Raw genomic sequence first — 24,109 nt, 5'->3', positions numbered from 1 at the left:
AGGGTGTGAGGGGAAAGATATAAAAGAGACCTAAGGGGCAACGTTTTCACGCAGAGGGTGGTATGTGTATGGAATGAGCTGCCAGAGGATGTGGTGGAGGCTGGTGCAATTGCAACATTTAAGAGGCATTTGGATGGGTATATGAATAGGAAGGATTTGGAGGGATATGGGCCGGGTGCTGGTAGGTGGGACTACATTGGGTAGGGATATCTGGTCAGCATGGACAGGTTGGACCAAAGGGTCTGTTTCCATGCTGTACCTCTCTATGACTCTATAACAGGAGATAGTCACTTGCATTTTGTCAAATAAAGATTGATTTTGATTGAATGAATTTGGTGTTGTGAGTTTGTGTTCACCAAATAAATTGAGTGGCAAAGCCTCAGTCAACACTTAAATAAGATGACCAACATTACGCACAGTATTCCAGATGTAGTCTCACCAGTAGCTGAAGCATAACATTCATACTTTTTTATTCAATTCCCTGATGATAAAATGTAACATTCTGTGAGCTTTCCTAATTTTTTATTGAAAATCTGATTGAAGAAGTTATAGTGGGATATTTGGAAAAGTTAAAGGTAACCAGACAGAGTCAAAATGGTTTTGTGAAAGGGAAATCATATTTAACCAACTAATTATGATCTTGGTGGAAGTCATGTGCTGTGGATAAAAGGGAATTGGTGGATTTATTGTACTGAAGTTTCCAGAAGACATTTGGTAAAGTGTCACATCAAAGGCTATTGTGAAAAATGGAAGCTGTTGGTGTAGTGGGAAGCATATTGACATGGTTGGAAGATTGGATTGCTAACTAGAGACAGAGTAGACGTAGCTGGGTCTCTTTCAGTTTACAAGATGTTCCCACCTCAGGCGACTAACTGTGTGGAGTTTGCACGTTCTCCCCGTGTCTGCGTGGGTTTCCTCCGGGTGCTCCGGTTTCCTCCCACAGTCCAAAGATGTGCAGGTCAGGTGAATTGGCCATGCTAAATTGCCCGTAGTGTTAGGTAAGGGGTAAATGTAGGGGTATGGGTGGGTTGCGCTTCGGCGGGGCGGTGTGGACTTGTTGGGCCGAAGGGCCTGTTTCCACACTGTAAGTAATCTAATCTAATCTAATCTAATCTAAGTTGTGTGTCACAGGGAACTGGTGCTGGGACCTCAGCACTCTTTAGATATTTGCATGATCTGTTTGCCAAATTTGCTAATGACACAAGGATAGATTAAAAAGTCAAGTTGTGAACAGTACATAAAGTTTCAAAAAGATAAGTGAGTGGGCAAAGGTCTGCCAAGTAGAATGTAATGTGGGAAAATGTGTAATTTTCCATTTTGGCAGGAAGAATAAAAAGACTGACCTAAATGGTGATGGAATTTAGATGCAGAGGGATATGAATGACTGCTGTACAAGTTATAGGAACAGCAGGTAATTAGGGAAGGAATGTTATTATTTATTACGAGTAAATTACGAATATAAAAGTAGGGAGGTTATGATTCAGTTATGCATGTTGAGACCACATCCAGATTATGGTTTGCAGCATTGGCTACCTTATTTACGAAAGGATATAAGTACTTTGGAAGCAGTTTAGAGAAGGTTTACTTAACTAAAACCTAGATTGACAGGTTGTCTTATGAAGAAAGCGCACTGAGTTGTGAGCTTGACTGACAATCCAAATTTTGTTGTCAGCATCATTCTGCAAACATTCGAAATTATCCAGCAAATATTGTCCACTTGCAGAATTGCACCTAATGTCACACAATAGTGTGGTGAGCTTTGCAAGCACATGCTCATTGGTGCAGTCACTGCCTAGTTTGTTGCGAACAGCCGAATAGAGGTGCCGTTTAATGTGAACTACCAGTCTTTATACGTATGGCCGACATACCTAACATCACACTAGTACTGCATGTATTGGAAGTGAGATATATTATTACACAGGGCCTTGTATTTTATAGATTAAAAATAATATGTACATGCACTGTGCTTGTACTTGGCAGTCAAAAATAAATGTTCACAACACTGTGCCTGTTTGAACTGAACAGCCACTCACTTGTTCATTTATTAGATTAGTGCCCAGACCAGCAGAATCAACCTGCCTGGTTTAAATTTTAAACAAAAGTCAGGCTGTTAACTGTCAATCAGCTTTAATAGGTGTATTCTCCCTGGTAGTGCAACTACCAATCAGTGTCCACTTGCCAACTAATCAACGTGTTCCTCTCTTGCAGGGTTTTCCTTTGAGTTTGTATTCTTAGAAAATGCCTCAATTTAATACATAAAAAGCTTGAAGAAAACTTGTTTTTTTCCAGAAATAATATCTAGTCATTATTAAAACAGTAATATCATATTAAAAATGCAATAATTTCAAATGGTATTTAATTGATAGACCCAAAACTGTAATTGATAGCATGGAGGCTTATGTTATCCAATATTTATTTGACATCTTTGTTGAGGTGGCCATTGAACACCACTTAGAAGAATGTCTGGAGAAATAAAGAGAATGGAACTAGAAGTAATTTTAATATCGTCAGGGCACCTTAGTTGCAGCTCCTCTCCCATTTTGGAGTCTAGTATGGTCATGTAATCAGGGAAAGGAGATGTTCCTGCTGCTCCCATTCAGTGCTCTAAGTGTTCAAGCTCAATCTTCTATCTCTTCTGGACTTCTGGCGCTGATGTTCTTTTCCTACAACTAAGATTGTATTTTTAAATATAATCACTCTGAGTCCGATGAGCACAAAATGGTGTTAAAGTTTTCTTCAACTTACTGAGTGGAGGATTGAGGATAAAAGCTTGATGAACTAAGCATATTGGTAAAGAATCTCTCACTTCTCTCATTCAGTTATAATCACCCCTCTGAGCTGGTTACTTTATTGATGATGTGGACCCTGGACTGGAAAATTATCTTGGAGTCCTCTGAGGCAAAGAGCGAAGCTTGCTGGCTCTTCACCTCCTGGAGATCCTCTGTGACATTAACCGCTGTGGTCTGCGGCAGGATTGGGGTCTGTATGTTTTTCTGGAATTTAGACAAGTTTTCCCTGTCTTTCTCTCGTCTTCTGAATACCTTTTGAAGATAAAGAACCTCTTGATGTTCCTCATGACTGTTTCCAGCCAGTCCACTGGAGACTCAAAGCGGGGCCTCACAGTTCTCCAATGTGTGTAATCCCTTTTGAGTTCCTCAATGTTTTCTGGAGTCAACAGTTTCATGTTCAGCTTCCATGTTCCCTTGCTGTCCCATTGGTCAACCTTTAGGTGATAGTCAGGGAGATATGGTCAGAGAAGATCACCAGCTTGACGTCAATCTGACCGAGAATGTGCAACACACAACCTGGAAATCTATCCTTGGGCAGATAGCTCCATCTGGCCATGACCAGGTATATCTACACTGCGCTGTGTCGACATGAGTGCTGAAGACATTGTGCAGCTTGACAACGTTAACCGTTTCATTCAGGAATCTGAACATGGCTTCCAGTTTGCTGTCAGCCCATCTGGATCATCCATTTGCAGTGATGATGCAGTTGAAGTCTCCAGCAGAATGACCGGCCTGGACATCGCTAGCAGCAATGGGAGCTGCTGCAGGGCAGCCAACTGCTCACTCTTTTCCACTGGGGTGTGCATGTTAATTAGTCTCAGGAGTATTTCTGTCCATAACATCTGCTATGAGGAGGCAGCCCCCCCCCACCCCCACAAACTACCACCTCAACTTTGGAGTGGTGAAGTTACCTCCTCACAGCAGAATACCCAGGCTAGAGAAGCAGTTATTGTACTCCACTCCTCCCTGACCAAATCAAAGGCCCGTGGTCTCCAACCATTTCCTGTAGCTGCTGAGGTGTAGTATCCCGCACTGCTGCAGAAATAGGAGGTCTGCTTTGATATTAGCCAAGTAAGCCAACGTGGTAACACTTTGCTAAAATGTAGATGTAACACTTTGCATCTTAATACTGGCAATTTTAAAATTCATTTTGAGATTTTATCGAGTTACCCGTAGATCCAATGTTTGTTCACTCATGGTCTTGTCATTGGGGAAGTACTTGCCTCCCTGTGGTGTGACCAAGCTATTAGATACTCTCTGCAATGAGATAGTCATCCTGATCATCCCTAGGGAGGGGATTGCCCTCATTTGGTGTCGTTGGGGTGAGATTAAAGCTGGGAAGGTCGAGTTCTGAGAGTCTGAATGCCCTGCTCCTGATTTGGAATGTTGTTGCACCCTATTACCCTCAGCTGTGGTACGGTGGGTTTCCCTTAGTTCCTGACGACGTTTTCCTCCAAACTTTAGAGAGCATAGATTTAAGGTGAGGGGGGAAAGTGTTACGACATGAAGTAAACCCTCCTGCTTAATTTAAAACCATCAACACAGAAAAGATTTATCACATGCAGTAATTTGCAAAAATTGTGGCCAAGAATTATTTGAAGTAAAAATTAACAACTTTATTTCTTAAAGTATAACAGAGAATAATTAACTAACAGCTATGTACAAGTCCTTACTCAAACCTATCTTTTACCTTCCCTTCTATAATACTAGTCCGATAAAACTCCCAATTAAGATTTACACCACAACACTACTTATCTCAAAATCAGGCAGCTTTTTGTTCTTCGTTTTGCATCTTCCTGTGTCGTCTTCTTAGGAATTTCTGTGTAACAGATTACTGATCAAGAAAGGTACTTTTAAGAGAGCTATTTTTCAGCCATTCTTTTACATGGTGGGGCTTGGCAGTTCTCCTCTCAACTGTTCAATTTTCCCCAGTCCTCTACCCCTAAAGCATCAGACTTTGATCATTGGCTTTTAAGATTGTCAGTACACTTAATTCAAACTGGATTAGAGTTTGGTATTTTTCGGGGTATAATTTAAACTGATTGGCTGAATTTGAATTTGTTGTTGTCTCCAGGCAATGAGCTAATCGAGTTGTTCAACCAAGTGTTACATTGTTACCTTATTGAGAACACTTGGTGCTATGTCCGGTAGTTCTGCTGCTTCTAACTCTCGTAAAGTGCACCCACATCTTCATAACAGAAGTTTTAAGGACCTGATGGGTAGCATTTTCACGCAGAGGGTGGTGTGCATATGGAATGAACTGCCAGAGGAAATGGTGGAGGAGAGTACAATTATGACATTTAAAAAGCATCTGATTGGGTATATGATTAGAAAGGATTTTCAGGGATATGGGCCCAATGCTGGCAAATGGGAGGAGGCCAGATTGCTATGTCTGGTGAGCATGGATGAGTTGGATCGCATGCTCTGTGTCTGTGTTGTAAGACTCTATCAATAATCCTCAGCGTAATTGCAGCAGTGTTACCGAGTTTGTGATGCAAAGTTGACTATTGCAGATAATTGGATGCATTCTGTTTCCTGAACAAGATTGGTGCAATGTGCTTTAACATTTTCCAGCTTTGCTTAAAATATTTTGAAGTGTTATGGCTGTGATGGAAAATCTTAATGCAACTATGGCCAGTACCAGGCAAGCGTCCTGTTTATGTATTCACTTGGTTTGTGATTATGTTGGAAGCAAAGGGCACTTATTTCCATGTTGCTATCCTGTAGAATGGATCAGCATAAACATTTACTTCACAGGCAACAAGAAAAATTACAGCATATTGAATTTCAAAATAGTCCATTTTGCTTCTGGCTAGATATTATGTTTCTGCAGTGCAGGATTGTAAATGTTGATAATTTGAATAACTAAAAGCTTTTGTAATCCTGAAAGGATTTAAATGGTGAAGGCGAGCTCCAATGATGGCTCTATATGACCTCTGTCTTAAAAGTTATTATTTAGTCAGGAGCAAAATGGGGATTTTTCAAGCCTGTTTGAGACCTTGTTGAAATCCTAGCTGTGCACAGATGTTGAGGAGCTTGAACATGCTCCTGATTAATCCAGGGGTCATCTTTAGTTGCTCTGATTGAAAGTGGAAAAGACTCTAATCCATTTAAACACATTTTCCACGAAAACAAGAATTGATATGAAGAATCTTCGTGCACAGTGTGCCATGAAATTTAAAACAAAAATCTTTCTACAGTTTGTTATTTATCCTAATTATTACATTACCACAGTGGCGTATTTAATACAGAAAAATATATTTAAATAATTTATTCAGTTAAAGAATATGTACTTCAATGGCCTGAATAAAAAGTTGTATTGTATGGAACTGTACATTACTCATTTCCATCTTTGGCAATTGCTTTATGATCACATCATCAGCAAATATTGTCTTTCTTCAGCTGTTGAATGGCAATGTTTATGAACTTGCAGAATGTAAATGTTGATAGTTTGAACAGCTAAAAGCTTTTGTAATCCTAACAGGGATTTAAATGGTGAAGGTGAGCTCCAATGATGGCTCTGTGCAAACTCTATCTTAACAAGGGACTTTGAAGTGATGGTATGACCAGCCTTCCTAAATACACCATCAGCAGTTGTGGTAATCTCCTTTCTGCTAAATTTGTCAGCTGTTTTATTTTAAAAGAAATCCAGGGCGCATGTGAAGATTTTTTTCTGGTAAATTCTTGGCATTATATTAAGTAAATTATAACTTGATAGTTGTTGCTGAGGCTGTCAAACCACATCTGTTTGGATAGATGTCATGTACAGCATATGGGGAGATGAAACCTCGTGTGGTCCTTGAATAGACTGGAGTTGGAGGGCAGGGTAATAGGATCAGAACATAATTCAATCCTCCCCATTCAAGTTATTAGTTTTGTCTTGACTCATAATATATTAGAATTCCTGTGTCTGTGTTCTCTCCAGCTTGCAACTTTTACTTCCTGTTGGCCTGTTTTTGATTTTAGAGCCAGGAAGTGTAAGCATATGGATAATTTATTGAGATACATACATATGTATATGTGTGTCCATGTATATGTGAGCTTACATATATGCAGTGTAGAAAAAGTCCTTCTGCCTCAGCATATCTATGTCAGTGCCATATGTATTTATGTATATTTACATCGGGAGGAAGTTTATGCATGTATATTTGAGTTTTATATATTCATTTCATTATCAGATGAGAAGCAGAATGCTATCAATCAAAGAAAATGTATCTCTTTTGATCTTACTACAAATGCCTGCTACTCAATGTATAAATGACATTGAAAAGTGCCATTATGCTGTTACCATGTAATTGTAAGGAAAATTGTGCAATTTCAAAACAAAAATAGTGTTTATTGTTAAAGACAATATTCTTTTCAGTTTCCTGATGGTAAGTATGAGCTTTCTCTTCTAGTAAGCTTTTCTGTGTTTCTCATCTTTATGATGCAATATTACCCATTTGAAAAGGTTATGGGGGATGAATTCAGACAACTTGGTCTCAGAATTTACTGACACAGCTTTCTGGGCAGTAGTAAGTACTCTAAGATGGTTTTTTAAAAATTTGTTCATGGAATACGGGTATCTCTGACCAGGCCAGCACTTATTGTCCATTCCTATTTGGCCTGGAGACGCTGGTGATAAGCTGTTATTTTGAGCCACAGTAATCCTTAGGATATATGGGCACCCCCAGTGATGTTCAGAAGGGAATTCTAGGATTTGACATAATATGAGTGAAGGAACAGCAATATAATTGTAAGTCAAGATGGTGTGTTACTTGGGGACCATGCAGTGGTGGTGATCCCATACATCTGTCTTTGTTCTGCTTGGTTTCAGAGGTTGGTAGGTTTGCAAAGTGCTGTTGAAGGAATTTTGGTGAGTTACTGCAGTCTACTTTATAGGTTGTACACAATGCAGCCCACTCTGTACCAGTGGTGAAGGGTGTGAATGTTGAACGTGATGGGTGTATTGCCAAAAAGCAGGATGCTTTTTCCTGGACGATGTTAAGTTTCTTCAGTCGTGTTGGAGTTAAACCCATCCAAGAAAATAGAGTGAATTCCGTTGCATTCTTGACTTGTGCATTGGGGGGGCCACAAGGTGAATTACTCGGTGCAGAATTCCTAGCCTTTCACCTCCTCTTTCAGTGCAGTGTTAAAATGGGAAGGCATTCTGATCAATGGCAAGTGCCCAGGATGTTAATTGTGGGGGATTCGGTGATGGATAGTATCATTGACCATCAAGGAACAATAGTTAGATTCTCTGCTATTGGAGATAGTCTTTGTGTGTGCAAATGTTACCTGCCGTTGTCAGTCCAAGCCTGTTTATTGCCCAAGTCTTGCTGTGTATGGACACAGACTGCTTAGTATCTGAGGTTGACTAACCTGCTTTGCATTTCCTGTACTTTCTGGTTTTGTTTTAATGCTTAATTTCTGATCATTCACAGCTGCCCCCTGAAATTGTGCATTTCAGATATTTCAGGACTACTCATGTGACCAAGTACTGTAGAAATGCATAAACACTCACCTTGATATGTTTTCTTAAACAGTATTTATTTTTCTCTTTTGGACAGCAATTCCATCAAGTTGGTGAATCTATTATCCATATTTATAAGCACATGGCTAACGGGAGCTGGCTTCATACATTTGGTAAGTACTCAATTTCACTGCCAACCATCATTTGTGTCAACACCTTCTTCAAGAGGTCAATTGTCATCATGTTAAAATGTTAATTAATATCTTAATAGCTTTTATGCTTGAATTTTTATATTACAAAAACTGCATTCCAAATCCAGTCCAGTACTACAATCTGCATTAAGTAAATAACTGTTAATCTGCATTGTGTTGGCCAGATGTTTGCTTGGCATCTGATGCTACTAGTGTTTACCATTAACATTTCTTGATAGGCCTGGACCTGGTCAAGCAAAAATCAACTTATTGTGCTGATAGAGATGGGTAGTTTGCAAATGTTTATAAAGCAACAGTATTTTGGGACTATAGTAATATCGTTAACAGTTTCCAGCTGTTTTCTGAGCATTTGAAGTTTTGAGCAATGTTGAAGTTGGTATCTGAATGCACCTTTGTCTATTTTGTGGCATTAATGTCCATTTATTGAATATCAGAAGCCCAAGCATTGCTAGTATTAAGGTGGGTATAAATGTTTGTATGATGCCATTCACAATGAAGCATTGACAGAAATGATATTATCACCATATATCCATAGTCCATTGCTAACTGTTACTAAATCAAGGAACGAGAAGAGGCCAGTCAGCCTAGGGAGTGTGCTGCACTAATTTTATTTGTCATGGCAGATCAATTATTTTGATCTCTATTTTGCCAAGATCCTTAATTCTATTTACACATCCATCTCTCTTTAAAATGCCTCAGTTGACTTTGAATTGGAGATTTTACAGCGCAGTGACCCAGATCTCCCAACCCTTTGTGTTATCCTTTTCCTGGATTTCCTCTTAACTGGTCCAGATTCTGTCCCCTTGTTCTGGATATTTTATAAATCATTTTCCATCTATTCTTTGTGTTCCTTTAAACACATTAGTTCACATGTCAACTTCCATGACTTTGAAGAACAGGAATCAAACGCATCCGTAAGACATAGGAGTAGAGGTAGGCCATTTCATTGCTGATCTCAATTGTCATCTTCATTTTTTTGTTTTTCCCTATATCCCTTGATTCCCTGACTGATTTAAAACTCTGTACATCTGAGCCTAGAATATGCTTAATGACCTAGCCTCTACAGCCCTCCCCAGTAAAGCATTCCAGTTTGACTACCTTTGAAGAGAGAGAGAAAAGTTCCTCCTTATTTCTGTTTTAAATGGGCAATCCTTTCCCCTGAGATTATGTCATCCAGTCCTATACTGTAAGGGGAAGGGACCTCCCAGCGTCTGCTATGTTAGGCCCCCTCAGAATCTTTTATGCTTCTTAAGGTTTCCTCTCATTCTTCTAAACTTCTAAACACATGCCCAACATACTCAACCTCTCTTCAAAAGCAAATTCCTTTTATTCCCAGAATCTCAACCTTGTGAGTCTTCTCTAAGCTGCCCCCAATGTCAATATGTCATTCCTTCTATAACGGGAGCAAAACTGTACACAGTATTCCAGGTATGGTCTGACTTAGTGCCCTGTATAATTTTAAGTTTTGTTTTTAGATTTCCTTTGGAACAAAGGCCAGTTGGCCATTAATTTGCCTTTCCTATTACCCACTGAATTTGGATTTTAGCTTTGTGTGATTCATGCATGAGGACTGCTGAATCTCTCTCTACTGCAATCTTTCCCCATTTACAAAATATTCAGCTCATCTATCTGTTCTTCCAAAGTGCATGACTTGACATTTTTACACATTATACTCCATCTGCCAAGTCTTTTTCCCATTCGCTCAACCTGTCTAAATGCCTCTGTACACTCTGTGGCATCTTCACCAATTGCCTTTCCGCCAATGTTTCTGTCATCCACAAATTTGGCTATTGTGTACTCACTGTCATCATCCAAGCAATTAATACATTTCGTACATAGTTGTGCCCCCAGGACTGATCCCTGTAGCACTTTACAATCTAGAAGATTATTACTGCCACTGCAGCCACTATCTCTGTTGCTACATTCTTTAATATACTAGGATGTATCCCATCAGACAAGAGGACTGACTAGTCTTTATCCCCATTGGTTTCCCGAGCAATTTTTCTCTCATGATAGTTATATTGTTTCCTCACCACTTTTTGCCCCTAGGTTATTTAACAACTTTACAATGCTGTTAGTGTCTGCTATTGTGAAGACTGATACAAAATATTTATTTAATTCCTCTGCTATTTCCTAGTTCTCCAATGTTATTTCCCCAACCTCTCTCGGAGTCCTTTATGCACTTTCTTTCTCTTTTTTCTTTAAACTTAAAGAAGCTCTTGCTGTCTGTCTTGATATTACTTGCAAGTTTATTCTCAAAGTTTATCTTCTCCCTCTTTAGCTTTTGTGTGGTTTTTTGTTGGCTTTTAAAGCTTCCCAATTCTCTGGCTTCTCACTAATCTTTGCCATATTGAAGTTCTTTATAACTTTCCTGGTTATCCATGGTTGGCTTTTCCCCTTCCTAGAATCCCAGGTCCTCCTTAGCACAGTAGTTTTTGATCTAGATTCCTCCCTCTCAAATTGAATGCTAAATTCTATCATGTTATGGTCACTGTTTCCTGACATATACTGACATAATTTATTAAACCTGCCTCATTACACGTCACCAGATCCAAAATAGCCTGATTCCTAGCTGGATGCACATGTATTGTTTTATGAAACTGTCCTGAATTCACTCTGAATTCTTCTCATGACTACCTCAGCCAATCTGACTATCTCTATCTACATGAAGATTAAAGCATCATTCAAAGCAATCCACGTTCAAATGCAACAAATCATAGATTATACCTCCCACCACACAAATATCAGGCAATGATCATCTCCAATAAGAGGCAATCTAGCACCGCCCCTTGATGTTCAATGGCATTGCTGTCACTGAATCCCCATTATTAACATCCTGGGTGTTACCAGAAACAAGAGCAGAACTGGACTTGCCAGACACATGCAGTGGCTACAGGTGCAGGTCAGAGGCTAGGAATACTGTAGCAAGTAACTCATCTCCTAACTCCCCAATGTCTGTCTGTCATCTACAAGGCACAAGTCAACATTGTCATGGAATGCTCCCCACTTGGCTGGTTGAGTATCTTGGTACCATTTACGACAAAATATCCTGCTTGATTGGCACCATATCCACAAAAATTCAGTCACTCCACCACCAGCACTCAACAGCAGTAGTGTGTAGTACTCGCAAGATGCACTGTAGAAATTCACCAAAGATTCTTAGACAGCAACTTTCACTTAGGTAACCACTTCCATCTAGAAGGACAAGGGAAATGACCCCTTTACACGAACTGCAGGTTCCTCTCCATTATGTATCCATTATGATTATGTATTCCCCATCCGTATCTTGTAATTTCTTCACTGTCTCCAAGTCAATATCCTGCAATTCCCACTCTAACAGCATTGTGGGTCTGCCTACAAACATGGGTTGCAGTGGTTCAAGAAGGCAGCTCACTACCAGACTTGATCACCAATAAATGCCAACACTGTCGGTGATCCCACGTCTCTCTTTGAATTAAAAACAGGTGATTGCCTTTGTTACATGGCCTCGCTACCTCCTGATTCATTCACTGTTCCAACATATAGCTACTGTTAGGGGCCAAGGCATTATTCCTATCTGTGCCTCCTTCCCCTTTCTATTTCTTATGGTCACCTATCTTGCCAACCTGAAAAAAATGATGTCTGTTCTCTATTTCCTGATAGGCAGCCAAGCTTCTATCAATGCCAATATGCTATCTCCTGCACCATGAGCTTTATATCTCTGCATTAACCTTTTGATATGACATCTTCATAAAATGCCTTCCTAAAATCTAAATACAGTAAATCGGCTGGCTTTCCTTAAATCATAGTTAAAATGGTATCCTCTGTAGTGAAGAATACTGCAATTTACCTATTCAATTCATCTGCCATTTCCTTATTTTCCAATCTCACTTTTTATAGGAAACTAATGCTCTTTTTTTCTCTTCGTTTAAATATCTATAGAAACTCTTATCTGTTTTTACATTCCTGGCTAGCCCTTTCTTTCTAAGTAGCCCTGTTTATTAACCTTTTGTTCATTCTTTGTTTTTTATATTTTGTCCAATCTTGTTATATGCCATTTTTCTTTGCACGATTTATATGATTTTGCTTTAGTTTTCCCATTGCTAGTTGACCATAGATGATGGGTCTGTGTCTTTGAATTTTTTTTAACTTGTTGGATTATATCTATTTAGTCATGCTCTTGTCTGATCAAACTAAGTCTGTCCAAATTCTCCTCAAAGGATTTTACATTTCTCACGGTACACATTCCTCTGTAGCTTTATATCAACTGCAAATTTGGAAATAGTACATTTGGTTGCCACGCCCAAATTTTTCATATATTGTGAACAATTGGGCCCATGTACTGATCCTATGGTACTTGCCATAGTCTGCCAGCAGAAGTATGACCCGTTCATTCCTATCTGTTAGCCATTTCTTAACCCATGGCAGTACATTATCTTGTATACTGTGTGCTTTAATTTTGCTTATCCATCTCTGTGGGTGAACTTTTTAAAAAAGCCTCCTGAAAATCCAAATTAACTACACAAACACTTTCACATACATTAAACACTATTTTCCATCTACAAATCCACGCTGTGCTCAATAAGATCAGTATTACACAAGTGTCCATTTATCTTTTTCTTTATTTTACCTCATACCATTGTAAGACTGATGAGTTTGTAGAATTCTAGTCATACAGAACGGAAACGGACCCTTTGATCCGATCAGTCCATGCTGACCTTAATTCCATACTAAACTAGTCCCACCTGCCTCTGCTTGTCCCACATCATTCCAAACATTTCTTACTCATGTACTTATCTAAATGTCTTTTAAACATTGTAACTGTACCCACATCCACCATTTTCTTCAGAAGTTCATTACACACATGAACCATACTCTGTGTAAAAAGAAAATTTGCCCCTCATATCTTTTTTAAAATCTTTCTCCTCTCACTATAAAAATATGACCCCTAGATTTAAAATATCCCACCCTAGGGATGTAGCACCTGCCATTGACCTTATCTATAGTCTTCATGATTTTATAAACCTCTATAAGAACACCTATCAACCTCCTATGCTTCAGTGAAAAATGTCCCAGCCTCACCTTATTACTCAAAGCCTGCATTCCTGGTGACGTCCACGTAAATCTCTCCTGAATCCTCTCCAACTTCATAAAATTCTTCCTATAACAGGACAACCAGAACTGGACGCAGTACTCCAGAAGAGACCTCACTAACATCTTGTTCGAACTGTAGTTCCCTGTGTTCCTTTCTTAAACAGTGGAGTGATATTTGCCCCCTTCTAATCTGCAGGAATTATTCCAGAATTAATTTGGAAGATGCTCACCAATGCATCAACTATCTTTATAGCCACTTGCTTCAACACTCTGGGGTGTAGACTTCTGAACTTTCGCCCTATTAATTTCTCCAGCACAATCTTTTTACTAATTTTCTTCAACTTCTTATTCTTCCAAGTCACTTGGATTTCTAATTCTGGGAGATGTATTTTATCTTCCTCAGTAAAACAGACAGAAAATAATCCTTTAGGTTCTCTGCCATTTCTCTGTTCCCCTTTATGATTTCTCCTGACTGTTTTTAGTGGGCAGACATTTGTGTTATTCAAATGTGTCCTTTTTACATACCTCTACAGCTGTACAATCTATTTTCATTTTCTGCTAGATTGTACTTGTATTCTCTTCTTTCTTTCCTCATCAGTTTCTTGACACTCCTTTACTTTATTCTAAAAAAGTTCTCAATCTTCAGATTTATTACTGTTTTGATCACTTTATAATTCTTTTCATTTACCTTATACTATTATTAACTTCTTTTGGCAGCTATGGTTGAGGGTTTGTTCTTGAGTTTAGCACCTTGAAGGACTGTAAGACATGGAATAATTTTTTAAAGGTAAAAACAATGACTGCAGATGCTGGAAACCAGATTCTGGATTAGTGGTGCTGGAAAAGCACAGCAGTTCAGGCAGCATCCAAGGAGCAGTAAAATCGACATTTCGGGCAAAAGCCCTTCATCAGGAATACAGGGAGAGAGCCTGAAGGGTGGAGAGATAAATGAAAGGAGAGTGGGGGAGGGGAGAAAGTAGCATAGAGTACAATAGGTGAGTGGGGGAGGGGATGAAGGTGATAGGTCAGGCGGGGGAGGGTGGAGTGGATAGGTGGAAAAGAAGATAGGCAGATAGAACAAGCCATGGGGACAGTGCTGAGCTGGAAGTTTGGAACTGGGGTCAGGTGGGGAAGGGGAAATGAGGAAACTGTTGAAGTCCACATTGATGCCCTGGGGTTGAAGTGTTCCGAGGCGGAAGATGAGGCGTTCTTCCTCCAGGCGTCTGGTGGTGAGCGAGCGGTGGTAAAGGAGGCCCAGGACCTCCATGTCCTCAGCAGAGTGGGAGGGGGAGTTAAAATATTGGGCCACAGGGCGGTGTGGTTGATTGGTGCGGGTGTCCCGGAGATGTTCCCTAAAGCGCTCTGCTAGGAGGCATCCAGTCTCCCCAATTTGGAGGAGACTGCATCAGGAGCAACGGATACAATAAATGATATTAGTGGATGTGCAAGTAAAACTTTGAATGTGGAAGGCTCCTTTAGGGCCTTGGATAGAGGTGAGGGAGGAGGTGTGGGCGCAAGTTTTGCAATTCCTGCAGTGGCAGGGGAAGGTGCCAGGATTGGAGGGTGGGTTGTAGGAGGGCATGGGCCTGGTCAGGTAGTCACGGAGGGAACGGCCTTTGCGGAATTCTTTAAAGACTAGCCATCACCTCTGTACAGTCATGCCTTTTCGTGTATTTGCTCAATCCAGCTCAGCTAACTTGAACATCAAGCTTTCATAATTACCCTTATTCAAATTCTAACACCCTTGCCTCAGATTGAACTGCCTCACTTTCAAACATAATATTAAGTTCTATCATATCAGCGTCATGCATCTGTAAAGATTCTTTTAAAAGAAGACTCTTTCTTAGCTCTTTTTCATGCATCATATGAAATTCATAATATTCTATCCTCTAGTTGGTTCTTCAAGATACTCCAGAAAGTTGTCTTCTATAGTATTTGTAATCATTTGGTCTACATGCAGATTGAAGTCACCAATGATGGCTCTGATGCCCATCCTACATGCTTCTCTCATTTCCTGATTTATACTATGCCTCACACTACCACCACTGATAGGAAGTTTATAAACAATGTCTGCTTTCCCCGAGCTGTTTCTGCGTTTCACCCAAACAAATTCCACACATTGTTCTTCTGATCAGAGATCCACCCTTACTAATGTACTGATCCCGTGCCTTTATCAGTACAACTCCACCTCCTTTTCCTCCTTGCCTGTCCTTCCGAAATATTGATTATCTTTGGAAGTTCAGTCCTCAGCACTGATCATCATACAGTCATGTTTCTGAAACGCCAATTAGATCATAACTAATTACCACTACTTGTGCCTTTAGTTTCTCTATTTTGTTGAGAGTGCTGCTTGCATTCCCACAAAGTTCCCTTAACTTCATCTTTTTGACTCATTTCGCATTTGAGGCATAGTCGATGCTTAACTTTGGTTCTCTCGTTGTCTAATGTTCTTTGCAGCATTCCTATTTGCTGTTACCAGTTTGTGTTTTCCTTCAGGTTCTCAGCTTTCTGACAAACTATTTTAAACTAACCCCAGTTGCACTAGCAAGTCTCCCTGCAAGGATGTTAGTCCCAGACCTAGTAAGATATAACCCATCCAGATTGTGCAGATCCTGGTGTCAATGCCTCAGAAACCTGATATCTTCCCTCCTAAACCAGTTCTCCAACCATGCGTTCAATCAGAAACACCAGTCAGACCCCCTGACTGTGAACGTCCCTTCATGGTATTGTCCCTTCATTTATCTCCAACCTCCTCACCACCCCCTCACACCCCCATTGAACAGTGCACTTCAGCATAATCTACAAGGAAAATGTAAATAATGAGGAGCCTTAAAAGATTGGAAAAGACCACAGGACCGCTATACAAAGTGCTGGACTTATGCCAGCGTCATGTTGTGCACCCATGCATCCAAAGTAACTTTTATATTCTATAGCTCTTCTTTTCCTATCACTACATCTTGGTGTCACAACTAAACTTGAGGAGGCTTACTGACTGCCTTGCCTCAGATAAATTTGGTGGGTGACCTCTTTGTCTGGTGCCTAGATAGCATTTTTTGTAGGGGGTCACCTCCTTGGCCAGACCTGATGAACGGATCTGCGTCTTTGGAAGATAAAGGTAGGTGGTGCAGATTGGCACCTCTGCAGTGTCCTGAGGTGATAATCCCTTGGTACCTCGCTGTTGTTCCTCCTCCCTGTCTGTGTGCAATGGACAAGTCTCAACTTTTGCTGGGAATGGGGTTTCTGGAGGGAGGGTTCACGAAGGTTCTCACACATGTTCAGCTGATAGTGATTGTTCTGTATGACCTCGCTGTCCAAGACAACCACCAGCCATTCTATGGGGGCTGCCATGCATTCACATAGTGGAGGCATAACATCAGATAGAATGTGGACAGTCTCCCCGGCCCTTTACTTCAGTCTGCATGTGGTCTCTGGCACCTCTGCCAGACATTCTTCTGCCTAGGTATCTGTGCCACCTCATTACTAGTAAAGTATAGAAGTTCATTAGCTGTACTAGGCTGAGTGAGGGTCTGTTTTAGTGAGACCAGTTTTCAGAAAGTGAGAGTCGTCCCAGCAAGGTGAATGTTTCCACTATTGGAGAAGTAGAGACACATTAAGAGACATTAGCATGGAGAGATGAGCACTATGCTTGCATTAATAGAGACAGATAGAGATGTCAATGTCCAGACCTATGATTGTCTACATGTGTCATTGTTAAGAATGTCAAATCGGGTTTGTTAGGATTTAAAGCATCTTGCGACAGTACTCTGTGACAATCTTATAATGCTGCTCACACACTTAGGGGCATGAAGCATTGAGTGAACAGTGGCACCTACTCTGGTGGAGTGCAACCAATTGCTCATCCCTTTGTCAGTCAAGATGGCCTTTTCTAGCCATTCATGCAGAGAGACACTTCCTTTCTCTCCTGGACAGCCTTTGAGGATCTTGAGGGAGACAACACTAAAACACAGTGGCACAGTTTGCCTGGTCTGTGCCATCTCCAGTGTTGGTTGATGATCTTACATACCATTTGAGAATTGAATTATGCTTCTGGGTTGCAGAGAATGAAATGTTGTTTGGTACCTGTTAAATATGGCGCCCAGAAATTGGAGCCTGGAGGCTTTGGCAATGGCAGAATTTCTTGTCTGCCTATAAAATGTGACGGTTTACCCATGTATGCAAATGCAAAGAGTGTAATTGCTGGAGAAAACTCAATCTGACCTGAAACAGAAGTACCTTTGCTTTAAGGCCTGCCTCTACCCTTAAGCAAGATTATGTCCAAAGAATACTACATTCAGTCTGTTCAGTACACCTGATGAGATCATATCTGACATTGAACTACAATCTACATGCAATCCTAGGCCAGTTCTGGTGCAGTGATAGTGTCCCTACCTTCCTCTGTGGCAGGATGTCCAGGTTCAAGTTCCACCTGGACCAGAGATATGTCATTGCATTATCCGAACAGGCTTCTTAAAAATTCCTCCAACATACCTTTTTCAGAAAAGGTCTGTCAAATGGGATGTAAACCACATCTATTATTCAAGATCTAACGGTCAAATAGATTACGTTGTTAAAGCACTTATAGAATGCAGGGTGAGAAAACAGCACCTTCATATAGCTATGCTACACCAGTAAATATGGGCATATTGTCACAAGCACTGATCTTGGAAGACAAGTTAGGACAATGCTTCCAAACCATCATCTGTTCAAATTTTCAGAAATGCAAAACTAACTTCACAAAAAAACAGGGAGAATGAAACTTGTTCATGACAAACATGTGTGAAAATGCCTAATCTGTACACAAGACGAGGTAAATGCCATGCATCCTAGCCAGGGAATCTGGTAATCTGCAGAAGTTTCCAAAGAGTATAGTGAGCCTAGATTCTACAAAGTCACAAGACCAAATGGAGCAACATTGAGGAGAAACAGAAGGCAACTCAAGGACTGTGCTGTACTTCAACAGTCATAGAAAACAGACAAAGATAAACTTAGATAATGGTGTGGAAGATCATCATGACAACAACCAACACTCTAACCATACACAAGAGACCAATACAGAAATAAATTGAGAACAGGTAAATGTAGAGTCAGCATCTCTAGAAGGTTATGCCATCGTGAGATCTGGAAAGATTGTCAAACCGTATATGAATTATGCAGACTCTAAGACTATTAATCTCATAATGTTTTTGAAGTTGTTCCTATTAAATATTTTTGAAACAACCTAATGTACACTTTCCCTCTTAGTGTGTGGAATTTTATCTTGTGGGAAGGGGGGAATGTTGTTGAACTGCCTTAAGAGCTCAGTATACTCCAAGCAGCAGCACAGGAAACTAAGGATGGGTTAGTGAGTTACTCTGTTGCTGCAAATTATCAATTTATCTGCTAAGTAAATTTGTTTGAGATTTTCAAGTAAATTGTACCAATCCAGTACAAGAGTAGTAATTCTCTGTTAAGGAAACTGCATAACTACAGCTAACCAATCTTGGATGGTCATCAGAAGTTAAGTACAGGATTCAGAAGCAATTTCTTTACCAAAAGCAGTGAGATTATGGAATTCGCTATCACAGTGAGTGATTAAAGTGAATCATTTTAATGAATTTAAGGCATGTTAAACTAACATAAGAGGTAGAAGGAAATATGGATGCTATGAAGATTTAGATGCAGAAAAATAGACAGAGACTTGGGTAGAGCATATACAGTGCTTTGGAATGTTTGGACTGAATGACCTATTACTGTGCAATATCTCCTATGTGAGGAGTAACGGGGAGGCAGTAGGTGAAGGGATATTTTCATTTCAGGCTTATTGGTCCATCTTCTTGCTTTGAATTCAGCATTTACATATGTGTAGCCAACCTTAAGTCGTAATTGAATATAATGTATTCTTTTGGAGCTTAGACAGTCCAGTGAACTGAAATAAACATAACAGAAGTCATTTGTTCTGTTTGCATAGCTTAAAACCAAGTAAATTACATTCTGAACTGCTGTATGATGTAAATGTGCTATTGTTGACAGTAGGTGGTGCTGTAGCTATATCGCTGCACACTCACTGCTTAGTGTCTGTTCTTCAGCTTCAGATTTTTAACTATTTTTTCTTCTAACTGTTCATAGGTGGAAAACTCAGGGGATCCTTGGGAAAACTTCCAAAATTCCCAACCACTGACTTATTGGGAATGCGTCTACTTACTTATGGTCACAATGTCCACAGTTGGCTATGGAGACGTTTATGCAAGGACAACCCTTGGTCGTCTTTTTATGGTCTTCTTCATCCTTGGTGGCTTGGTAAAATATCCCTGCTACTTTTTTGTGATTAATCTGAGGTCGTAGCAACCTGCTTCAAATGGAAAAATAAAGGTCCTCTGTGCATTCCAAATTTCAGTTCCCCTCACCTATTCTTTAATAGTACAAATGCTTCAAAATGCTGCAAATCTCAACTCCATGAAATGATTTGGAGAATTTGTAAACAGTTGCTCTCATTTTGTTTAATAAGCTTTTTAGATTGTCCCATTGTGTACTTTAATATCTTTTTCCAGAATCATGCATGATGTCCAAAAATCTCTCACTGGGCCCATCCAGCCCAGAGGCTGTGCTCCATGTTGCATTGTCAGCTTTTATAAGGTCACTTCCACAATTTACAAACTTGTTGACAGATGTCTGGCCTGATGGAAGAGTCAGTTAATTACAGGTCAATCTAGTCATTGTTTATTGCGAAGACTGGCGATCCATTACACAGACTGGTCCAGCTCCTTAGTTTCAACCATGCAAATACATATTGAATGCACTTTTCATGTATATGAAAATAGCAAACATTTAATATCATCTTTTTAATGTTCAGTTCAACACTACACGGTCTGTGAAGCTGTAATATCATGTCTATATAAACAAGAAGAATGTTCACAAACGATTTACCATTTTTTAAAATTTTGTCAAATGTTATGATACTATAACAAGCATAGTTTAGAGGAATTACAGATATGCAGTTGAGCTCAGAATTTAAAAGTTTGCTATCTCTGATCATCAAGATGGCAATGAGTGTTAGTCCTGAAAGCATTCATTGTGTGCGTCAAGCAGCAGTTGACTTAAGAGTCGACATGGGCCAATGTGTGTGATGTTTGTTACTTATCTCAAATGTAGGAGTGGCTAGGCATTGTTATCTGTTGAGAGCAGATGATCAGCTCTTTGTCACATTTTGAAATGAGGGGGTGTCAATGATGACCTACAGGAACAGCTTGTAAAGGAATAAAAACTGAGATCTGTCTTAATTCATTGGGAAAAGACTTATTTATTAAAGAAGACAGCCTATTACATACAGACTACCTCTGCCATTACAGTGTTATTTTATAAAGCTCCAGCTGCAAAATCCCAATGAACTCATGAGCTTAGTTTATAGTATTACGTTTCTCTACAATCTCCTGGAATAATCAGGAACAGGTTAAATATATTAAAAAAAAGCAGTTTAATTCAAAATGCCCATTTGGAGGAAATCACAGAATATGTAGATGATGTATTGGATTTATTTATTTATTGGATTTTCAGAAGGCATTTGGTAAGGTGAAATAACATCAGTCATGGAAATCCTGCCATCCATTAATAAGAGTTCCTCTCACAGTTTGCTCTGATACAGTTCAGTGTATAAAAAATGTAGACACAGACAGAGAAGCATATGTGGGGCTGGGTGGGTGATGGGGAAAGCAAAAAGTAGGGCTAAATAGATACGCTGTAGACTTAAATGATGTGTATACTACAATGCCATAATGTTTTTGTCAAACAATTAACAAAATGATTTTGGCTAGATGCTGGAAAGGGTTGACATTGATATCGGATAATGATATCAGTTGTGATCATAGCGAACTGAGAGGAACACAGAGGATTATGTGATGATAAACGTAGGAAACTGTAGATGCTGCAAATCTGAAAGATAAACAGGAAGTGCTAGAAATTATTTGCAGGTCTGGCAGCATCTGTGGAGAGACAACCAGCGTTAACATTTCAAATTGAATGTGATTGTCCTTCAGGACAATACAGAATTAGAGGGTAACATAGGTCAATGGATAGGGCAGACTGACAGATGAAGCAGTTCAGTGTAAAGAGAAAGGAAGTATATTTTAGCAGAAGTATTTGTGAAAGAAAGTACACCTTAATTCTAACACCCTAAACTAAGGCTAAAACTATTTAAATACAATACAATGAGTTAAAAATGTCTGGGACAATTGGATTTAGTGACTTAGTAAGTTAACCTGAGAAATGGGTAGCGTTCAGTTTTAGGCCAATGCCACTTGGGAATTGGATTGAGCCAATTTCATGCAATAATTGTTAATATTTGTGACACTCAATTCGGTGAAACTTTTAAACAACACCATACAGAAACACCATCACAGATTACTATTGGCATCCACTTTCAAATTTTAGTGCCTTCAATCTAACTTTCTTAGATTTTGTTTTTTATGGAATAAGGTGTTGACCATATTATCCTGGATTAGTCTGATAGAAGGAACAGAATGGGGCACAATGGAAGCAGTGTGCCTATATATTCCTTTTGTAGAGACATTAAAAAAAAGGATTCAGCCCACCAAATGTAAGTAGTCCAGAAAACAGAACCTAATCAACGTATGAATGTTTATCTAGAAGAAACCTGTAACTCACCCCAGTCTGTCTTTCACAGCATATGTTATCAGGCAGTGAGTTTTATTTTTGTGAATTCACCATTGAGATCCTCTTCTATTGATAATGGTGTGCATTTCCCATGAATAGCTCCATTTCACTGTGAACCAGATGTTGGGATCCCAGTATTGTGATGGTAAATACAATCTATACACATAGTTGCTTCACATTTGAACTATATTTTTTCCTGATTCTGCATCAGAATATGAGATTGTTTAATTTCCACCATCTCATTGCGCTCCCAGTGCACAGAACATGAGCAGTAGGGTCAAAGAATAGGTTATCTGTGGGTAACAGCCCTGAAAGGAGCATCGTTCACCCAGAACTGCTGCTTGCAAGAAGGTGAAATGGCTGGAATAAGTCAATAAATAGGAATGGAACCTTGAAGGTCTGTCTGGGAAAACTGATTTTGAAGCTGAGAGACTTCTTGCAAAAGTAGTGCCAAACCAACCCAGATGAAGTTTGCTGAAAGCATCAGCACTGTCTCAGCTCTGGTCAGATCCTGGGATCCAGGTGAGGAAGATGTTTAAGAGTAAATATCTTTACACCTAGCTGAATTTTCTAAACTTTCCCCACACCATGTCTGAACTGCATTTTGCTTGATGCTTGGTAAAGTATCCTCCCAGTTTTTCTGCTCTGTGTCTCATTAAATCTGGAAGCTACTGCCAACAGCAGATACGTGTGAAATTGATGTTCAGGTACTGACATGATCGGATTATTGACCTGGCCACTTGGATGACATACGTTTCTTTGATTTCTCATTCCAACGGCACGGTGGCTCAGTGGTTAGCACTGCTGCCTCACAGCACCAGCCTTGGGTGACTGTCTGTGTGAAGTTTGCACATTCTCCCCGTGTCTTGCATGGGTTTCCTCCGGGTGTTCAGGTTTCCTCCCAAAGATGTGCAAGACAAGTGAATTGGCCATTCTAAATTGCCCAAAGTGTTAGGTGCATTAGTCAGAGGGAAATGGGTCTGGGTGGGTTACTCTTTGGAGGGTCGGTGTGGACTTATTGGACCAAAGGGCCTGTTTCCATACTGTAGGGAATCTAATCTAAACATATCTCTTTTCTGTTTACTTGCAGGGGAAGGCTGCACATAAAAACAGTACAGATCAATCCACTCTTTGGGTGTTCATTTTATAAGGTTGTAGAAGGGGCCACTTCACCAGTAATTCGGCACACATGAGGAGAAACTTGTGGAAATAGTAACTGAGGAGGTGTGCAAGTAATTGACCTGAGAGAAAGCTGGAAGTCATGAAGTTGACTTGCTCATATATTTCATGAAGTTATTTGAGTGCACTGAGCTGTCTTCTAGGTTTGGGGACATCTGCAATATGACTGCCTCACCTGCCTGACTAAGCTGACTCACCCACAAGAATATTTGGAGACACATTCTTGTCCTTGATCTGCTTTAACATAATTTGACTTCAGCTAGAGGGCCGAATTTCTGTCTCTGTGCCAAATAAGAGGGTGCATGGGTCAAAATCCTAAAAATGATTCACTGTGGCGTATGTCTTCCCCCTCCTAGTTCCACCGCCACCCCACTCCCCAATCAATCCCTCCAATTCCCTGACCCCTCACGTACAAAAAGCAGTTTCCAGATCAGAAAATTTTCATAACTCCTATTTCATGTACCATAAGCAAGAATTCAACCTCCATTTATAGGAAACTCTGCCATTGAACTTTGTAAAACCCTGGATCTTATGCTAGGAGAAAGTGAGGACTGCAGATGCTGGAGTCAGAGTCGAGAGTGTGGTGCTGAAAAAGCACAGCAGGTCAGGCAGCATCTGAGTAGCAGGAGAATTGACGTTTCGGGCAAACGTCCGTCATCAGGAATGTCCTGATGAAGGGCTTATGCCTGAAACATCGATTCTCCTGCTCCTTGGATGTTGCCTCACCTGCTGTGCTTTTCCAGCGCCACACTCTCGAC

The 24,109-nt window shown here is 40.0% G+C and overlaps 1 protein-coding gene across 11 annotated transcripts in view; it reads left to right on the top strand.

Annotated features, from left to right (window-relative positions):
- Positions 1-24,109, top strand: part of kcnma1a (potassium large conductance calcium-activated channel, subfamily M, alpha member 1a) — an 845,585-nt gene that overhangs the window by 566,638 nt on the left and 254,838 nt on the right. For all 11 annotated transcript variants that reach the window (XM_072583314.1, XM_072583323.1, XM_072583322.1 and 8 more), the window contains 2 exons: positions 8,339-8,414; positions 19,632-19,802. In XM_072583314.1, coding sequence (XP_072439415.1) covers positions 8,339-8,414; positions 19,632-19,802 — 247 coding nt within the window. The remainder of the gene's footprint in view (positions 1-8,338; positions 8,415-19,631; positions 19,803-24,109) is intronic.

The sequence above is a fragment of the Chiloscyllium punctatum genome, chromosome 13 (genome assembly GCF_047496795.1).
Source record: "Chiloscyllium punctatum isolate Juve2018m chromosome 13, sChiPun1.3, whole genome shotgun sequence".
NCBI lineage: Eukaryota > Metazoa > Chordata > Chondrichthyes > Orectolobiformes > Hemiscylliidae > Chiloscyllium > Chiloscyllium punctatum.
This window is presented reverse-complemented; position numbering and strand designations above follow the sequence as displayed.